Source organism: Pan paniscus, chromosome 15 (genome assembly GCF_029289425.2).
Source record: "Pan paniscus chromosome 15, NHGRI_mPanPan1-v2.0_pri, whole genome shotgun sequence".
In the NCBI taxonomy this organism is placed as follows: domain Eukaryota; kingdom Metazoa; phylum Chordata; class Mammalia; order Primates; family Hominidae; genus Pan; species Pan paniscus.
This window is the reverse complement of record NC_073264.2, coordinates 95,436,080-95,456,962: the sequence shown is the minus strand read 5'-3', so window position 1 is coordinate 95,456,962 and position 20,883 is coordinate 95,436,080. Positions and strand designations below refer to the sequence as shown.

Here is a 20,883-nt window from a genome sequence, read left to right as displayed (position 1 = left end):
TAGTGAATAAGTCTCATGAGATCTGACGGATTTATCAGGGGTTTCCGCTTTTGCATTTTCCTCATTTTCTCTTGCCACCACTATGTAAGAAGTGTCTTTCGCCTCCCGCCATGATTCTGAGGCCTCCCCAGTCATGTGGAACTGTAAGTCCAGTTAAACCACTTTTTCTTCCCAGTCTCAGGTTTGTCTTTATCAGCAGCATGAAAACAGACTAATGCAGTAAATTGGTACCAGTAGAGTGGGGCACTGCCTAAAAGATACCCAAAAATGTGGAAGCGACTTTGGAACTGGGTAACAGGCAAAGGTTCAACAGTTTGGAGGGTTCAGGAGAAGATAGGAAAATGTGGGAAAGTTTGGAACTTCCTAGAGACTTGTTGAATGGCTTTGACCAAAAGCTTGATAGCGATATGGACAATAAGGTCCAGGCTGAGGTGGTCTCATATCGAGATGAGGAACTTGTTGGGAACTGGAGCGAAGGTGACTCTTGTTATGTTTTAGCAAAGAGATTGGTGGCACTTTTCCCCTGCCCTAGAGATTTCTGGAACTTTGAACTTGAGAGAGATGATTTAGGGTACCTGGCAGAAGAAATTTCTAAGCAGCAAAGCACTCAAGATATGACTTGGGTGCTGTCAAAGGCATTCAGTTTTATAAGGGAAGCAGAGCAAAAAGGTTTGGAAAATTTGCAGCCTGACAATGTGGTAGAAAAGAAAAACCCATTTTCCGAGGAGAAATTTAAGCTGGCTGCAGAAATTTGCATAAGTAATGAGGAGCAGAATGTTAATCCCCAAGACAATGGGGAAAATGTCTCCAGGGCATGTCAGAGGTCTGCATGGCAGCCCCTCCCATCATAGGCCCAGAGGTCTAGGAGAAAATGGTTTTGTAGGCTGGGCTCATGGTCCCCGTACTGTGTGCAGCCTAGGGACGTGGTGCCCCGTGTCCTAGCCATTCCAGCCATGGCTGAAAGAAGCCAACGTCGAGTCAGGCCGTGGCTTCAGAGCGTGCAAGCCCCAAGCCTTGGCAGTTTCCACGTGGTAGAGCCTGCAAGTGCACAGAAGTCAAGAATTAGGGTTTGGGAACCTCCGCCTCAATTTCAGAACATGTACAGAAACGATTGGATGCCCAGGCAGAAGTTTGCTACAGGGGCGGGGTGCTCATGGAGAACCTCTGCTAGGGCAATGCAGAAGGAAAATGTGGGTTGGAGCCCCCACACAGAATCTCTATGGGGGCACTGCCTAGTGGAGCTGTGAGAAGACGGCCACCGTCCTCCAGACCCCTGAATGGTAGATCCACCGACAGCTTGCGCCATTTATCCGGAAAAGCCACAGACACTCAACGCCAGCCCGTGAAAGCAGCCAGGAGGGAGGCTGTACCCTGCAAAGCCACAGGGGCAGAGCTGCCCAAGACCAAGGGAAGCTACCTTTTGCATCAACGTGACCTGGAGTCAAAGGAGATCATTTTGGAGCTTTAAAATTTGACTGACCTGCTGGATTTCAGACTTGCATGGGCCCTGTAACCACTTCGTTTAGGCCAGTTTCTCCCATTTGGAACAGCCGTATTTACCCAATACCTGTAACCCCATTGTATCTAGGCAGTAACTAGCTTGCTTTTGATTTTACAGGCTCATAGGCAGAAGGGACTTGCCTTATCTCAGGTGAGACTTTGGATTGTGGACTTTTGGGTTAATGATGAAATGAGTTAAGACTTTGGGGGACTGTTGAGAAGGCATGATTGGTTTTGAAATGTGAGGACATGAGATTTGGCAGGGCCAGAGGCGGAATGATATGGTTTGGCTCTGTATCCCCACCCAAATCTCATCTTGAATTGTACTCCCATAATTCCCACATGTTGTGGGAAGGGACCCAGTGGGAGATAATTTGAATCATGGGGGTGGTTCCGCCATACTGTTCTTGTGATAGTGAATAAGTCTCACAAGATCTGATGCCTTTATTGGGGGTTTCTGCTTTTGCGTCTTCCTCATTTTCTCTTGCCGCCACCATGTAAGCAGTGCCTTTTGCCTCCCACCATGATTCTGAGGCCTCCCCAGCCATGTGGAGCTGTAAGTGCATTTAAACCTCTTTCTCTTCCCAGTCTCGGGTATGTCTTTATCAGCGGCGTGAAAATGGACTAATACACTGTGGTTATGTACTATAGTCATATGATATGTTCATATTTTTGGAAGCTGGGTGAAGGGTAGATGTGGAGACCATGATTTTTGCAAATTTTTTTAAGTTTAAAGTTATTTCTAAATTAGAAGTTTAAAAAGAAGAAATCACATAAGCCATAACACAATGGAAAGATGTCTTTAAAGTTCAAGGCAGGAGGGATGTCTGGAAATCAGCGAGAAATTTGCACCTGTGTGTGCATGTGCATATGTGTGTGTGTATGTTGCAAGGACTTGGAAAGCCCTTTTTTTCCTACCTCTGTACTACTGTGGGAGGAGGCTAAACTTGACTTCTTCCCATCTTAGTTCTTTGTTGGGATAGACTCCTGTAATAAAAGACAGACAAGAGAAAAATCAGCTTACAACATGGGCCATGCACTTCACACAGGAGAAACCTGCATGAAAAGTAACTCAAAATGGTGCCTTAGAACTCCACTTACCTTTAATAAAGAGCAATAAATTAGTAGGAAAATCATGGGTCGGGACAAGGGAAGTGGTTTTATGCTTCCAAGGGCAGGAAATCACAGAAGGTAAACATATGGGAGGAAACTAAAGGAATAAGGCTTGTTTGCATATTCCTCTGATGCCATCTCTGGGTTGATAAGAGTCTAGAGTCATTTCCAGTAAAGAGGAATTTTTATCTGTCTTTAGGAAGAAAGGGGGAAAGATAGAGAAAACTATTTCTCCATTTGCTGTTTCTTAATTACCTTCAGTTCAAAAATAATTTTTATATCAGAAAGGCATATTTAGGGGTATGTTAGTTTATTTTCACACTGCTAATAAAGACATACCCAAGACCGGGTAATTTATAAAGAAAAAGAGGTTTAATGGACTCACCGTTCCACATGGTTGGAGAGGCCTCACAATCAAGGCAGGTCTTACATGGCAGCAGGCAAGAGGGAGAATGAGAGCCAAGCGAAAGGAATTTCCCCTTAAAAATCCCCTTATAAAACCATCAGATCTCATGAGACTTACTCACTACCACAAGAACAGTATGGGGGAAACCACCTCTACGATTCAATGATCTCCCACTGGGTACCCCCCACAACACGTGGGAATTATGGGAGCTACAATTCAAGATAAGATTTGGGTGGGGACACAGACAGACCATATCAAGGGGTAACATAGTCTGGTTTCCTTTACTACCCACCTACCCAAACACCCCCTTCATCTGATCCACACAAAGTAAACTCTTGCAGTTCTCTCACTGTTTCCTGGAGTCTGCTTTTGGTCTCATAGGACTGCCCTAACGCTTGTTTTTCAGACGTTTAACCCTGTAGGTCTCTGGACAAATTTGCTTTAGAAGCCCCTCGATGTCGCCCTGAAGAGTGGCTTTCAGAAGTTGTGCCTCCTGCCTGAGGGGAGTTCCAGGAAGGGTTCTGCATCGCCTCTGAGTTTATCTGGATCACCAGAGGCCTTCCCGTCAGAGCTTTCCCAATCGTTTTTGGCCAAGGAGTGTGAGAAGCTAAAGTTCATAACAACTGGAAGTCAGACAGCCTGGTCTATTCTGCTTTAACTCTAGCAGGAGAGGCCTTCATGGTGGGGCCTGAATATCTTCCTTTATAAAATCAAAGCCTGGGGACAGGGTTACTTACTTCTGAGGTTCAATCTGGCTCTAAAATTATGCAACAAATGCCATTCCTGTAGCACTTCCTTCCTACCGGGCGAGATACTCAACTCCACAAGCACCACCTCAGTTCATCCTCTCAGAAGTCCTAACAGCTCAGCCTGGGGCACCCCATTTTACAGATTAGTAAACTGAGGCTAAGAGAGGTTAGGTAGCTTGTTCAGGGTCATGCTGCTGGTAAAAGAGCTCAGGCTACAGTGCTATGCATTGAGTTTTCTCACTTTCCCATCTAACTGGAGGGCTAAAGGTCAAAGAGTGGGCAGCTCCCTTGTTGGGAGCTGTACAGGAATAATGTCCTCCCTGAAGGAGGGGGACTTCTGAGCCACACGCTGGGGTCCAGGGCTCACAGCCTTAGGAGCAACATCATCCACCCCCTTCCTGGTTCCTTGGTGCTGCAGAGATATTCATAGGACAGAGTCTGAGTTCTGGCCATTTGACAGAGGAAGAAAGGCTGGCTCGGTGAGGTTAACTTACATCCCAGCAGCTAGGAACTGGGAGCAGAGGACCTCAGATTCACACCAGGGCAGGAGGCAATGGCCTGGCTGAAGCCTTCACAATCTTCCCAATATACTCTGCTGCCTTCCTTTATAAGGATCCATTTCTGAAACCCTGTGCCCTGGCCAGGCACGGTGGCTCACACCTGTAATTCCAGTACTTTGGGAGGCCAAGGCAGGAGGACCACGAGGTCAGGAGTTTGAGACCAGCCTGGCCAATATGGTGAAACCCCGTCTCTACTAAAAATAGAAAAATTAGCGTGGTGGCAGGCGCCTGTAATCCCAGCTACTCGGGAGGCTGAGGCAGGAGAACCGTTTGAACCTGGGAGGTGGAGGTTACAGTGAGCTGAGATCACACCATTGCACTCCAGCCTGGGTGACAGACAGAGACTCTGTCTCAAAAAAAAAAAAAAAAAAGAAAAGAAACCCTGTGCCCTAAGACCTGCACACTCGCTGGCTCCACTCAGACATTTAGCAAAGCAGACACCTTCCCAGGCCTGGAGGAAACAGCCCCTGCTTTTTGGGAATCCACAAGCCCGCAGCTGCAGAGCTCGACCTGGATGGGCAGGCAAAGGCTGACTCCTGTGCGTGGTGTGAATCCAGCCTGGCCCCTCTACACCCTCACTTTCACCTCTTAAAGAATTGCCTATTAACAGAGCAGGTACTGCCCAAAAGGAACACTCTGGAAACTTGTTGGGACACTTCTGCCTTTCACAAACGTTTGGGGGGAGTACTACTAGCATTTAAGGATTGAGGGTTAGCAATGCCAGGCATACCAGAACACGCAGGGCAGTCTCCCATGATGAAGAGGCCGCCGGGTTCCCCAGGACTCACATGTCCACCTCAGGTTCACGTGGGATTATCTGAGCCTAGACTGTCAGTCCTGGGGCTGCTTTATTTCATATAAAAATACAATATTTATCCAAGGTTTTACTACACACTGCATTTTCTGTGAAGAAGATGACCGTGTAAATCAGGGAAAGATCTATATTTTATTTTGTTTGAAACTTTATCAAGCATTATTTACCATTTCAAAAACTCTATCCCTGGTAGTAACATTGGTTGTCATGTTCACTGGCCAGCAGTGAGCAGCACACAAGCGACCTCCCGCGGGCTCCACATTGGACAGCCTCACTGCACCTGCCCAGGCCCTTAGGCCACAGCACTGCCATATTCAGGGACACATTATTCTCTTTTATTATGCCTCCATATTATCATTACAGCATTATTTTTTTTTTTTTAATTTTGTGGGTAGGTTATATTAGCTATACATTTCACTTCAATGGTAGTAGTAAGGGGCACACAACAAAATATTTACTTATATATATTAAAAAAGAGAGTCTGAGAAGTCTGAAAAGTTTTGCCGTAAACGGTCTCCACCGGCCTCAACTCTTGAGTACCCGAGGATTCAGTCTCAAGTCCAGCAACATTGTGAAGCAGGAAATTTACCTTGAAAGGAGCTATGTACTCTAAGTAGTGATTTACCTGTCTGCCTCCCCCACTGGACTGACCAGTTCCTTGGGGGCTGAGAGAACAGGTCCTGAACATTTCTGCTGTGCCCCCCAACCCACATCCTCATAGTGTCCAGTACCAGGCTGGGGACTCAGGAAGCATCCATGGGATCCCCCAGTGCCTTCTTTCTCGAGGTGTTCAGCACCTAGAACAGCTCAAGACAAATCCCCCACACCCCACCCAGACAGAGCTGAATCTTACTGGGGCGAAGCCTTGAGTTGCAAGGCAGAAGCTCTCGTGATGGGATTTGGGTCATATTCTGGGTTATAGGAGGAGCTGGGGAGTATGGGAAGCCTCCCACTTGGTCTTTGGTTTTCCAGAAACTCCACCATCACAAGCAGGATGTTAATCAGTAACCGTCCCACAGGGGATCATACTTTGGAATAGCAAATATTTGCTGAAGGTTCTGGGCTGCAAAGCTGAAGCTTTGGTTTCTGCTCTGAATGAAGGACTTTTCCAGGACCCAAGGCCACACACTGGTAAGAGGCAGTGGGTTACAGGAGAGCTTCAATGAGTCTCATCAGGGAGGGACCGGGAAGGATGGTATCATCCCTGGGTGGGCTCCCATGTGAGGGCTGTGTGGCTGAGCAGTGCAAAGACCTCCATCCTACACTCCACAGGGACTGTATATACAGATTGGGAGCTGGAGTGGGGTAAGAGGCGAATTATAGACACAAGCGGCTCCTCTGCAGGAAGGAGGCCAAGAGAAAGAGGCTTGAAAGGCTTGGTATTTCACCCACCACAACTCACAGCCGGAGTAAGCAGGGCTCCCCTTCCCAGGGCTGAGGGGAGGCGGGGATGTGTGCTCTCCCAGGGCTGAGAAGTGGCAGGTGAGCTGGTGATTCCTTACGGCCTGGGTTCTGTCTAGGAAGGTGTGTCCTCACCATGCTGGATGGTGTCCTAGTCCAGGAGCGCCCCCTGAACTCCCGGCCTAGACTCCAAAGGGTTGGGTAGATGAGCAAAGACTTTACAAAGACCTTAGGCGATATATGTCCAGGAGTGCCCAGGAATTACTGGGCTACCACTGCAGACTGCAGGACAAGCTCCAAAAACAGGAAGGTAAGACTCAGCATTTGGAGGTGGTGACATCTGGTTGGCGTGCTGGGCTAATTTCCTGACCATTGTACAGGGAGAAGTAACCTTGAATTCAGGAGTATTCTGTGTGGTCTTAATGTAGAAAGTAGCACTAAACGATGCCACGTAATCGTTTTAGCTCAGGCTCCTCTAACAAAACACCACAGGCTGGGTGGCTCCAACAGCCATTGATTTTTCACAGTTTTGGAGGCTGAAAGTCCGAGTCAGGGTGCCAGCGTGGCCGGATTCTGGTAGGGCTGTCTTCTTGGCTTGCAGATGGCCACCTTCGCACCGTGTCCTCCCATGGAGAGGAGGTGCGGAGGGGGACTCTGCTCTCTTCTTCTTATGACAGCACTAGTGCTATCACAGGGGCCTTGCCCTCACGACCGCATCTAAACCTAATCACCTCCCAAGTGCCCCAACTCTATTGCCATCACAATGGTGGTTCGGGCTTCAACTTATGAATTCTCAGGGGACACATTCAGTCCATAACAATAAAAGCGTGAAACTGGGCTGCATTTACACTGAAAGAGCTATTTACCCAATGTTTACAATACTTGGGTGACCTGTTGAATGCGGGCTTGCCATTTAGAGTCAAAAAGAGCTTCCTCAACAGTGTCCTTTGGGAAACACAGTGGAAGTATTTCACTGCTTCTACAGGGTAGAGGGTAGTGCCGTTCAGACTGCAGAGTGAGGCCCTGAATTCCGGGGTGCCATTCAGCCCGAGCAAGGGGCAACATACTGGGCCCTGGCGTTGGAGGCGGTTTTGTCCCAGGCATAGATAAGGACTCAGCCCCTGCATCAGGGAGAAGAGGCCTGGCAGCACCGCCTGTCAACACATTTTGCTGCAGGTGACCTTGGTCAAGAACAAGGGTCTCTGCTGATGGGAACTATTGTGAGGCCGGCAGCATTCACCCTGCGCTCACTGGGCTGGGTGGCCTACCCCACCCAGACCCTCCCAGGGCAGTGGGCCCAGAGTGAGGATGAGGGAGGGCAGGTGTCCCAGGGGTTCTGCCCAGCCAGCCTCTGGGATCAGGCCTGCAGTGTGGCTGAACACCAGAACTGAGTTTGGACACAGCCAGGTGGCCCAGCCCAGTCCCAAGCCATGTATTTGGATGGAAAACATGGAAGTGTTCAGGAGCCAGGCTCTGTGTCCAAGGATGTGGAGGGAGCCTAAAAGGCGACAGAGAAGGGGACAGCTAACGGTGAAGAAGTGTAGCTCCCACGCTGTGCAGCCTAGGACAGTGAGAACCGGCATGCAGCCCAGGTGGCTGTGAGGGCTCTATGAAGCCACAGTGGAGGGAGCCCAGAAGTGGGTTGTATGAATTGCGGGGCCTCCTGCTACCCGGGAGCTGCAGCTATAGGAAGGAAGGAAGGAAGACCTCCAAGGAACTGCGTAGCAGAGGTGCAGTGCGAAGAGAATTTTGATCAAAAATCCAGGAAAGCTCCAATACTTTCCCCCTTCCTTGCCTAACGGGCATGCAGGCACTCCAACCCCCAGCCAAATAGGGCACAGGGCAAGGCCGGCCACCCATCTGGATGGGCAGCCTGACGACCAGATGGTCAGGGCAGTGAATGAAGCAGATCAAGGAAAGGTGTGTGAGGACCCCTGATTCCACCTGCTCAGACCCCCACCTTCTGTGCTGCCTCCTGCTCCCAGAGTGGACTCTCTTGCCCTGGCCCTTAGGGAGGAGACGGGATGAATGAAAAAGGGGTCAGGACTGAGAGCTGCCTGCCGGCCTGGCAGGGAATGGGAACTGGAGGAGGTTTTGCTCTGTGAAATAATGTCCCCTCTTTGGGTGAGCAAATGTCACCCACACTTGCTCTAGGTCTCCCTGGGGCAGGGCTAACCTACTTGAGCCACAGGAAGGAGGCAGGGTCCCTGAAGAAGCTTTTACTATCCACAAAGACATTTTAGGAGGCATTAAAACCATCTCTATCCTCTCCTCTCCACAGGAAGTCTTGCAGCTGAAGGGAGGCACTCCTTGGCCTCCGCAGCCGATCACATGAAGGTGGTGCCAAGTCTCCTGCTCTCCGTCCTCCTGGCACAGGTGTGGCTGGTACCCGGCTTGGCCCCCAGTCCTCAGTCGCCAGAGACCCCGGCCCCTCAGAACCAGACCAGCAGGGTAGTGCAGGCTCCCAGGGAGGAAGAGGAAGATGAGCAGGAGGCCAGCGAGGAGAAGGCCAGTGAGGAAGAGAAAGCCTGGCTGATGGCCAGCAGGCAGCAGCTTGCCAAGGAGACTTCAAACTTCGGATTCAGCCTGCTGCGAAAGATCTCCATGAGGCACGATGGCAACATGGTCTTCTCTCCATTTGGCATGTCCTTGGCCATGACAGGCTTGATGCTGGGGGCCTCAGGGCCAACCGAAACCCAGATCAAGAGAGGGCTCCACTTGCAGGCCCTGAAGCCCACCAAGCCCGGGCTCCTGCCTTCCCTCTTTAAGGGACTCAGAGAGACCCTCTCCCACAACCTGGAACTGGGCCTCACACAGGGGAGTTTTGCCTTCATCCACAAGGATTTTGATGTCAAAGAGACTTTCTTCAATTTATCCAAGAGGTATTTTGATACAGAGTGCGTGCCTATGAATTTTCGCAATGCCTCACAGGCCAAAAGGCTCATGAATCATTACATTAACAAAGAGACTGGGGGGAAAATTCCCAAACTGTTTGATGAGATTGATCCTGAAACCAAATTAATTCTTGTGGATTACATCTTGTTCAAAGGTACTTTGACAATGTTCTGCTCTCCCAAGGCCACAGGGCCCTACGATTGTCTCTCCCTTTCCTTTCGTTAGGCCAGCATATGGTTAACGCTACATGATTTTCTATGAATGTGTTTTCACGTTTCAAAAACAGATTGATACACATATTGAACAGTGCCAGACACTGTCATTTGAGGCCCTTCCCTGGTATCCTATGTGCTTGTAGTCCTTATAATTTTCAGAGCACTCTACACAGCTCCCCTCTGACACTTAGAAGCATAGGGTCTTTCCAAAAAAAGGGGGGCTGGGGGATTATCTGGGGGATTTAGGATTGCATCATTGCTCCTTCATTTTTACTTTTTGACCAACTCTCTGCCCTTAGATTCTTATTATAGAAAATAGGGACACTCCACCTACTACAGTGTTAGAGGCTAAATGAGACAATGAATGTAAAGTGCCCAGATGGGCTTGGCACATAGCAGACACTGAGTATCTACTGTTTACTTGTTCTTCCAAACTGCCAATCAGCAGGTAGAGCAGGAGTTGTCTCCTTTCTAAAGATGAAACCAGCTCAGAGACGTTAGCTTGATCAAGGTCACACAATAAGTGGCAGAGGCAAAACCCAAACAAGGGCCTCCTGACCCCCTGATCCTAGGTTCTGTCCAGCCCTGCCTCCCTAATGGGGCACTGGACGTGGGTTGGATGCCACTTTCGCAGAGCTGGCACCAGACTTACAAAGCCCCGGCAGGGGAAGCCACTTTACAACCAGCCAGGCCACACCCCCAGGACAGACATTTATGTAGAGAGTAATGTACCTGCCTGCTAGTAGCCTCTGCATTGTGGGGCCTTCTCTCAGAACCACACTAAACAGTGGGTGGGTGAGAAGTGTCACTCCTGCCACCTTGGACTCTGCACGTGCTTGTGCCTGGTGTGAATGAGACAAAGTGGCAGTCAGAGGTGCCAGGCAAAGGCTTTTCTCTAAGCTGGAGCCAACTATGAGGGAACGACTGTGAATTCCGTTCAGGTCCAGGACAATGAGGGGAGCCAGGGATTGTTAGGAAACATTTCCCTGCTTTCGTGTGCGATTCCCAATAGGGCCTGCGAGTGGAGCTGCATTTTGCTAGCTGGGCTAGAGGACGGGGAAAATTTTGGGGAAATTTATTTTGCCTGCCTGAGCTGTGGAAAAGCCAACCCAATTAGGGAACGCCTTTCCTAGTTGGAACGAGAAGACGAGAAGTGAGAGAAGTGAGATAGAAGGCTCCCTCTCTATTATTTGAGCAAGAACAATGCTTTTCAAAGAGGGAATTTCTGCAATGAGTTCTTCTCTTACTTGTTCAGGGAAATGGCTGACCCCATTTGACCCTGTCTTCACCGAAGTCGACACTTTCCACCTGGACAAGTACAAGACCATTAAGGTGCCCATGATGTACGGTGCAGGCAAGTTTGCCTCCACCTTTGACAAGAATTTTCGTTGTCATGTCCTCAAACTGCCCTACCAAGGAAATGCCACCATGCTGGTCGTCCTCATGGAGAAAATGGGTGACCACCTCGCCCTTGAAGACTACCTGACCACAGACTTGGTGGAGACATGGCTCAGAAACATGAAAACCAGGTACAACTCTTGCCCACACCCTATACAAACTCTACCTTTCTGTACTGGCAAACACTCAGCACAATTTCATTGAATGCACCGTGATTTAATGTCTCCTCCAGTGAGCTATAAGCTTCCTGAGGGCAGGGCAGCATTTGTCTTTTTTTCCACTCTATCCCCAGCGTCTGTCACAGAGTGCCTGGCTGATTCATTCATTGAGTCCATCAGTACTTTACGTTCTGCGACTGTCATAAATATATGATGCCAGGGATCCATCAGCAAACAAAACAGGCAAAATTAGTCTGCCCTCATGCAGCTTACATTCTATTGAAGGAAGACAAAGAGTAAATTAAAAATAGGTAATAATGCAGGGAAGGGGACAAGAAGCATCATCAGGATGCAGATGGAGGTTAGACAAGGCCTCTCCAAGAAGGTAACAGTAAGCAAACATCTGAAGATGAAGGATAAACCATGTGGATATATTCGGGGAGAGAAGTGTTATGTTACGGGCAGAAGTGTACAAGTTCTGGGATGGGAGTGTACCTGGTGGGTTTGAAGAACATCAAGGAGGCAAGTGTGGCTTCAGCAATTGGAGATAAGATCAGAGAGGAAACAGGGGCCCAGTCCCCAGCAAAGACTTGGGCTTTCCTGAGAGAGGCAGGAAGCCACTGGATGGTTCTGAGTAGAGAAGCAACCTGATTTGATTTCTGTCTTTAAAGGATCACATAAGCTCCTGTGTTGAGAAAAGACACTAGGGGGTAAGGATGGAAGCAAGGGAGAGTGGTTAGAAGGTTACTAGCAATCCAGGTAGAGATGCTGCTACCTGGACTGCGGTGGTGGTAGTGGAAGTGGTGAGAAGTGGCTGGATTCTGGATCTATTAGGAAGTGCAGGATCTGCTAATCGATTGGATGTGGGTGAGAGAGGTGTCAAAGGTGATCACAATGTTTTTGGCCTTAGCAACTGGAAAGACGGATTTGCCATTTACTGAAAGGGGGAGGAACAGGTCTGGGGTAAGTGCAGAAGTTCAGTCTTAAACACTTGGAACAGAAATATCTATTAGACATCCAAGTTGAGATGTCAAGACGACAGGTGGATCTGGAGTCTAGGGTGAGGTCCAGGCCGGAGATATAAATTCGGTCATCAACATAGAACTAGAATCTAGACACATGACAGGGTAGGGGTCTGTAAATATAGAGGAGAGGAAAAGAAAGCACAGAGTGGGCACTGAAATATCTGCCCAATAAATTAATCCACCTATTGGAGTACAAGGAAAATGGCTGCAATACGAATTCCATGGCTATGGCTTCTGAATCCTGTGACTCAGATTTTGGCAGACAAGTGCAGCTAAAGGTCCCCAGGGTTAGTTTTATCTTCATTATTCTTCTTTCATTTTTCTTCATATCTTTAGCACCTAACAATGAACCCCAAACATCATAAGCCCTCAAGAAATGTTTGCTGAATAACTTTTTAAATTAATCTTCAAGACATGTCATGTCCTCAATTATTTTTAAATAAATAAAAAAATTTTATTTTGAGCCACAGAACTCATCTTTTCAACCAACACATTTTCAAAGGAGGACTCCAGTATACAAAATAGATGGTATCAGAGCTTCTCTGGCTAAAGATGGGTAGGGGTTGAAAGTTTTCTTTGCTCCCCTCCCCATCCATCCCCAGACTCCTCGGGTCTGCAGAATCCAGGAGCTGAAAACAGCCATCATCCAGGAGGCTGCAGGACTGCTGAAAGCAGCTGTTAACTCAGGTTGTTTTTAAAATATAGGGAAATGAACACATAAGTACTTTGCTAAAGAAAACGTGAGTCACTGGCTGAGGAATAAAACTCATTCACTGAAGCTGAAGTACTATTTGATAAGCTAGAAATATTTTCCCTGAGTAGACCACTGTAAAAGAATGGCATGAACTACATAGTCAACTGAAAGACTCATTAATGGAAATAATCTTAAAGAACAAAAATTGTGACCTTTTTGGTGTCCATAGACTAGGGCTTTGTCTACATTTCACCATCATCTGTTCTTGTACCACAGAAACATGGAAGTTTTCTTTCCGAAGTTCAAGCTAGATCAGAAGTATGAGATGCATGAGCTGCTTAGGCAGATGGGAATCAGAAGAATCTTCTCACCCTTTGCTGACCTTAGTGAACTCTCAGCTACTGGAAGAAATCTCCAAGTATCCAGGGTAAGTCAGGATCTTTCATCAGAGCCCAACCTCAGCATGAAATGTCACCAAAACAAATGTTTTTACAAACCATTTAACTTTGATAAAATACCTAATTGTAGTGGAAAATTAGATTTAAGTCCCAAATACTTGAAATAGCACCCAGGTTGGATGTTTTAAGAATTTCAAGCAACTTCATTAAAATAACTTTTCAACTAATTTATTTTAAGCAGACCTCTGCCCCTCTGCTTAAAGTGCTCAGGGAGAAATTTGACCCTGAAATAGAACTGGTTTACAGAGGCATCATCATTTATGTTGAATACAACTTGAATAGTTCATGAAATTACACCACCTTTACAATGAAACAAACCCCTAGACATCATCTAGCCCAACTTCTCCCTCCTTGTGGAAATCCCCTCCATAGCCCTACGAAATAGCCCTCCAACTTCTCTCTCTTCCTCTTCATGCTTCCAGTGACATCAAACTCACCATTTCTTTGAAGAGCTGCCCAATCCACAAATAGCTAAAATTGTTATATGTGTATATATATATATATGTGTGTGTGTATATATATGTATATATGTATATGTGTATAAATGTATATGTGTATATATGTGTATGTGTGTGTGTGTGTATATATATACACACACATATATATATATATATATGGAGAGAGACATACATATATATATGGAGAGAGAGAGAGAGAGTCCTGTAACTTCTGATTCATACTTTTTGGTCCTAGTTCTATCTCTAAAACTACTAAGAACAAGTTTAGTCACCATCCACATAGAATCCCTTCAGTTACTCAGTGTTTCTCAGTGGAAGGGTTCTTGGTTTTGAGGGGAACTGCTTGTTGTCCAGAGCAGTTGTGCATGTTGCAGGGAACTGGTTAGCATTGCTGGCCCATGTTCACTAATGCCAGTAGGAAACTCCAGTCATCACTATAAAAATGCTCCCACACATTTCCAAATGGCAGCTACATCTCTCTACATTCTTCCTTAGCTGTGTGGTTTAATATTTTCTTATACAATTGCAATTTTCAATTCCAAGAGAGACTAAAAATGGCATCCACTTAAGTAGGACACAGTAGGGTAACCATGGCCTGGAATCAGGTCTTACAACCTCAAGAGAGGTAAGACAATTAAATAAAACAATCCTTCAGACCAGCACCTGAAAGTGTTTCTGCTATGAACACATGAAAAACTGAAATGCGCTGCTGCTTTATGAAGGGTCATCATGAAATTTAAACTGTAAATGATTAAATATTCTCCCTCTTTTTGCTCTGGGGAGTTAATTTTCCTCTAGGAAATCAGGGAATTTCCTGGAGTGAAAATCAGTGTAATTACATGTTATGTTTTCATTATCTCTTATAACACAGTAATTATATAGGTATGTCACTCATATCACATCTTGTTTCTGTAAAAAAGGGCCTCCCAAACATAGCAAGCAGCCACAATATAGGCAGCCAGAATTCAGGAAGGCTCCAGGGACCCCTGGGCTTGGCCCAGAAAATGCCTCAGAGTAGTACCAGGTGCTGGGAAGCTGCTACAGAAGACTAGCCATTCCCTGCCTCCACCTTGCCTGCCAAAAGGAAAGTCAGAAGACTCAAGGGATCCAGGCAGCTTGAAAACCTTTTAGGAGCACCAGCTCAGCTCAAGAATTAGTAGCATAAATTACATGCTCAATAAAGATTTGATGCATGAGTGCATCCTGAGTCCACGCCCGGAATGTGTTTCACTATTCCACAATACTTCACATTGGGTTCCTGAGGTCTCCTGGTATTGTTTGAGACTCCTGTGGCAGTCCCTGGTGCAACCCCAGACCACTCCTCTTAACGTAGATGGGCCTGCTCCACTAAATCCCAGGAGCATGACCCCATGGGTAGGACCACTGTAAAGAATTTCAAGGGGCTCATTTAATTCCTCCTTTGCACTGCCACACAAATGGTTATTTCCTTTTCCAGGTTTTACAAAGAACAGTGATTGAAGTTGATGAAAGGGGCACTGAGGCAGTGGCAGGAATCTTGTCAGAAATTACTGCTTATTCCATGCCTCCTGTCATCAAAGTGGACCGGCCATTTCATTTCATGATCTATGAAGAAACCTCTGGAATGCTTCTGTTTCTGGGCAGGGTGGTGAATCCGACTCTCCTATAATTCAGGACATGCATAAGCACTTCGTGCTGTAGTAGATGCTGAATCTGAGGTATCAAACACACACAGGATACCAGCAATGGATGGCAGGGGAGAGTGTTCCTTTTGTTCTTAACTAGTTTAGGGTGTTCTCAAATAAATACAGTAGTCCCCACTTATCTGAGGGGGATACATTCAAAGACCCCCAGCAGATGCCTGAAACGGTGGACAGTGCTGAACCTTACATATATTTTTTCCTACACATACATACCTATGATAAAGTTTAATTTATAAACTAGGCACAGTAAGAGATTAACAACAATAACAACATTAAGTAAAATGAGTTACTTGAACGCAAGCACTGCAATACCATAACAGTCAAACTGATTATAGAGAAGGCTACTAAGTGACTCATGGGCGAGGAGCATAGACAGTGTGGAGACATTGGGCAAGGGGAGAATTCACATCCTGGGTGGGACAGAGCAGGACGATGCAAGATTCCATCCCACTACTCAGAATGGCATGCTGCTTAAAACTTTTAGATTGTTTATTTCTGGAATTTTTCATTTAATGTTTTTGGACCATGGTTGACCATGGTTAACTGAGACTGCAGAAAGCAAAACCATGGATAAGGGAGGACTACTATAAAAGCATTAAATTGATACATATTTTTAAAGATGTTTGTGCAATCTGTCTGGTATTTTAAGCTTGTTTCTAAGAACCTTAGTTACTTGGCTAAAGACTAACTGGGTAGAATATCTTTTCTCTGTTGCTCACATATTTGGATTTTTAAAAAGTTGTAGATGAGAACACTATGTCAAGATAAAGCCTTTGGGAGGAACACATGTACACATTCTCCTTGAGTCATGTGCTTCTCTCTCTTTCCTTCTCTCTGGTGCAAAATAAGTGTTTTATTTTAATCTATTACGGAGTCATTTCTTGCTGACTGACATCAGAAGAAAATAGCTCTAACCAGTCCTGATCACAGCATCTGCTTCCATGGTGCATCAAATCGCTTGGCAGAGGCATTGGCTGAATCACAGATCATCTAGTTCAATACCTTCATTTTACAAAGGAAAGAAAGAGGGACCCAGAAACAGGTCCACATGCTTACTTTCATGGGCCCTAGGCACGTTTAACCTTGTAGACTCCTCCTTCCTTCATGAAGATATACATGTTCTATGGCTGCATTGGTAGAAAGATGAATATATTCGTCTTTCAAAGTTGCATATCTAGCTTCAAAGTTATATGTCTAGCATATGGCAATAAGCAAAACACCTTCATGGGTCCTTACAGTACTGTCAGCCTTGGGCACTGTGTCTTCTGCATCTAGTGGATAAGTCATACCTTATATACCAGTGGGAACAAAATACTTGTCCAAGGTCTTCCAGTGTGGCAATGGCAGAGTCAGAAGCCTACCTTTCCTGAGTCTAGTCCCCAAGCCCTTTTTGCTCTTCCTTCCATCTAAAACATCTGATGGGGACCAGGTAAACAGCATGCACTACAGCTACCCACGGGGGTTAAACAGAATATAAGCATGAACTTTGTCCCAGGGTGAAAAGGAAAATCGTAAATATCCCTGATCTTCCTTAGGCAGTCATTTTTTGTCACAGAAACAGAAAAGACTATATTCAGAGAATCCTGAATAGAGCTGATTTACAGTGTGAACTATGTTAACTAAATGCCTAATTGGATTTCTGTCTGCTATCTAATGTTTAAAAAAACCTAAAATTCATTTATTGATTAGTTGTTTAATATAATTCAGAGTAATGTGAATAGGTGATAATATTAATATGCAGTCTAAATACTGACTTTTCATCATTCCATAACCTGGACTGATGAAAAGTCAGTATTTAGACTGCATATTAATAAAATAAAATTCATTCCTGTATTCATTCCAAGAGTACTAATTGACACTTATGAAGGGACAGGCAATTCTAGGCCCTAGAGGGCCAAAGACAGAGGACTAACTCTAACTGACATTCTTAAGTCACCTTGTTTGTGTTCAATTAGTCAGATTTGTTTGTGGAAAAATAGTAGAAAGAGGAATAAAGTAGCATCCAGTCAAATTTCCCACTTTTAAGAGATGAAATCTGGAAAAATAAGTCTGTGAGAGCACAATACTCACTGAAATCAATACGGCCAAACCCAGTAATAAAAAGGTACATTATTATTGAAGGATTCATATAGCATGCAGATAAAAAACTCCTGCCTTCTTCCCACCACATACACTGCAAAGCAACAACAGTATAATAATTGTATTTAATATACTACTCTTTAAGGTAGAAAATGGACCTATTCTATATTTTAAATATACTGTTTAATGTTCCCCCATATTTGCTTTAAGAAGTTCCTAAGACACTCAGTTTCAGATTTCCCAAGTACACAGGCATGACAGAAAAACGCAGACCAATAAAAAATGTAACTTACCTTACACAAATACATACACACAAATTCAGGGTTTCCAACCGAGCGGGTGAAATCTTAACATTGTACAAGTCTTCACTATATATGTGTCGAGTTTTTGGTTTTGTTTTTGTTTTGAGACGGAGTCTTGCTCTGTCACCCAGGCTGGAGTGCAGTGGTGCAATCTCAGCTCACTGCAACCTCCACCTCCCGGGTTCATGCCATTCTCCTGCCTCAGCCTCCCGAGTAGCTGGGACTACAGGCGCCTGCCACCACGACCGGCTAATTTTTTGTATTTTAAGTAGAGATGGGGTTTCGCTGTGTTAGTCAGGATGGTCTTGATCTCCTGACCTTGTGATCTGCCCGCCTCGGCCTCCCAAAGTGCTGGGATTACAGGCATGAGCCACCACGCCCGGCCAAGTGTCGAGTCTTAAAAATTGTTCCTACACAGACACACTCAACCACACATTCTCACATAGATATGCTGTAACAACTGAGAACAGGTTACTGACTTAATCTAATTCATTCTATCTTCACTGTACAACTTCCACTCCAGCTGAAGAGCCTGTTTCATTTCAATTCAAAGATTTCTCATATATCCACTAATTGTATGGCAAAACTGACTCATCTCCAGACTAAGATATTCAAGCTCAGGAAGTCAAATAATAGAAATGATTTTTTAAATGTGTATGAGGTTATAAAGAAAAATTTTATGTGCTCCTTATTTAACCTCTATTAAGTAAAATCCTTTTATAGACCTATCTCCATTTCTGCAGTAAAAGTGAGCTCTACAGTTAGCTTGTAAGGCTAACTAGTGAAATTCCTGGACTTGTTCTTAAAAATGCAAGTTTTAGTAATTAACAAAATGATGACGAAGATGTCCCTTTTCCCTACAACTACAGATGGAGGGAGATTTTTCTTTGCCATACAACTAGCTTAAAGGATTAATTTGATAAGTTGTTAAACTGAGAACTTTCACAAAAGTATCCATCTTGTTTTTGATATAAATGGAGATACATGTAGTTATTCACAACTGTCAGTAATTTGCTGTTTATCCTGTTTCTATATATCTGTCCTTGAGAGTATAATTTTAATAAATATTTCAAAGATTTTAGGAAATGTCATGTTCTGTTAAAAAACTTCCAAAAGTAATTTTGATGAACAGTTTTGATAACTTAGTACTAACTAGGACTAAGACTGCAATTGACTGCTCTACATTCCTGAACTTTATAAGCAGTAGTTGTTTCTCTCTGTCAAATCAGTTTCCCCTTTTCCCATTTGCATCATGGGAAAGTGAAACTTTATAATTCTGCTAAATTTATTATAACAAATAAATTGAAATTCTCCATTTTATTAAATTAATAGAATGTTATGAATCAAAGCACCAAAAAAACTGATGCAATTTTGATGTCTCGTTCTGTACCATATTCTCCAGATCTTAATATATTCAGTTCCACATTATTGGTGCTAGTAGGAGACATAATGAAAACAGTTAAATGAAATCCACAGCGAGTATACTGATTAACCAGTACTGTCAAATTTCTCATACCTATTGAATTTTAACTACTGATGAAATGAGCAGTAACAATTCCATTTACCTGATTGTCCTTTGGCAAAGGATATTATTAAGAATCACTAAAAATAGCCACAAAGAAGCCATATGGAAGGAAGAAGGAAAACAAATGGCATGAAAAGGTCTCTCACTGAGTAACTATGCTCTTATAGTTGACGCTGGTATATTTCTTTTATTCACTACCTAAAAATGAACTATCTTACTCTTTAATTATAGAATAAAAACTGCAGGAAAGTATTTAAGACTTTTTTTACAAACACAGGTATCTCATTAACCTACGTTTTATTTTGAGTAAATTCATTATTCATTATTTCACATTATAAAAAGTAACCACACACACATATGCATTCACAAATTAGATCATCTTTATCATACATCGATATATTTTAAAAAACAAATATCTTCTAATATCAATATAGTTATATGCTGATTGCATTTTGAAATAGAGAAGCTGACAATAGCTTCACACGGTATATCTCAAGAACTGACAGTTTAAAATTAAGAACTGTATATATTCCACAGGCAAATTTTGATGGAAATATTAGCATTAGTACAAATAAATGCTGTTGACATAGCTTAAGCATGATAGCTTGGAATAACAGCTGATTCAGACTAGATTCATCATTTTAAATTAAATAAAGACAAGTACAATCTAAAATGTAAACAAAGTATTTATAAAATAAATTCTCTAGGAAATAAAGAAAATCATCAATCTATTATTTTTAAGGTATTTATAGCTCAAAGTTACCAGAAATCTTTGTGGAATTTTCATTGCCAAATTTAAATTTGGGAATGTCCGGGTACAACATATTGTCACCACAATCCGGAGGGCTGCCAAAATCGCAGACGGCTATTTGCATCCTTTCAGTGTGACTTTTCAAGTGGGATTGGAGAGTCATGAGAAAATGCAGTATCTTTCTTACCTTCCAAGTCCCCCTCCAAGTGCTTATCAAGCTAGGACAATTCAGCTGATGTAGACTTTCATACGATTTTTAAATGCTAAAACTCTAGAACAATTAAATGGCTGGTTTCCTGCACAAATAAATGCAGACTTGTCTCTTTTGCAGCAGTGGTTAAAGCACATTCCTAGAGATGTTTTTCATTACACTTCACTATAACATTGGAATTCTGTAACCACATTATTACTCAAGAAATATATATTATACCTCCTAGGGAATCTAATTTGAAATATGAAAAGTTTAACATCAGCTGTCATTATGTCTCTCTTTCTGCTCATTAACAACAACAAAAAAAAAAACACCAAAATTTAAAAACAAAGCCCCAGCCACTGCTTTAGCTTTTGTGTACCAATCACATTATCTCCTGCTGCCTTTGTTTTGCCTCCTTCATCAAGCAGTTGATTTAAGGATTGGATTTTCTGGATTTTCTTTGGGAAGAAAGAAATGAAGGAAGAGAGGGAGGGTGGGGAAGGAGGG

General features: G+C 44.2%; 2 protein-coding genes across 3 annotated transcripts in view; one reads left to right on the top strand and one right to left on the bottom strand.

Moving 5' to 3' along the window:
* The first annotated feature begins 8,874 nt into the window (after positions 1 to 8,874).
* Positions 8,875 to 15,492, top strand: SERPINA10 (serpin family A member 10). The gene is made up of 4 exons (XM_034938061.3): positions 8,875 to 9,592; positions 10,909 to 11,182; positions 13,205 to 13,355; positions 15,301 to 15,492. The coding sequence occupies exons 1-4, from the start codon at positions 8,875 to 8,877 to the stop codon at positions 15,490 to 15,492; spliced, it is 1,335 nt and encodes a 444-aa protein (XP_034793952.2).
* Positions 15,493 to 19,712: 4,220 nt separating this feature from the next.
* PPP4R4 (protein phosphatase 4 regulatory subunit 4) overlaps positions 19,713 to 20,883 on the bottom strand; it is a 105,541-nt gene continuing 104,370 nt past the window's right edge. For both annotated transcript variants that reach the window (XM_003832814.5, XM_008958243.5), the window contains one exon: positions 19,713 to 20,834. In XM_003832814.5, the coding sequence (XP_003832862.3) occupies positions 20,810 to 20,834 (25 nt within the window). In that variant the 3' untranslated portion in view covers positions 19,713 to 20,809. The remainder of the gene's footprint in view (positions 20,835 to 20,883) is intronic.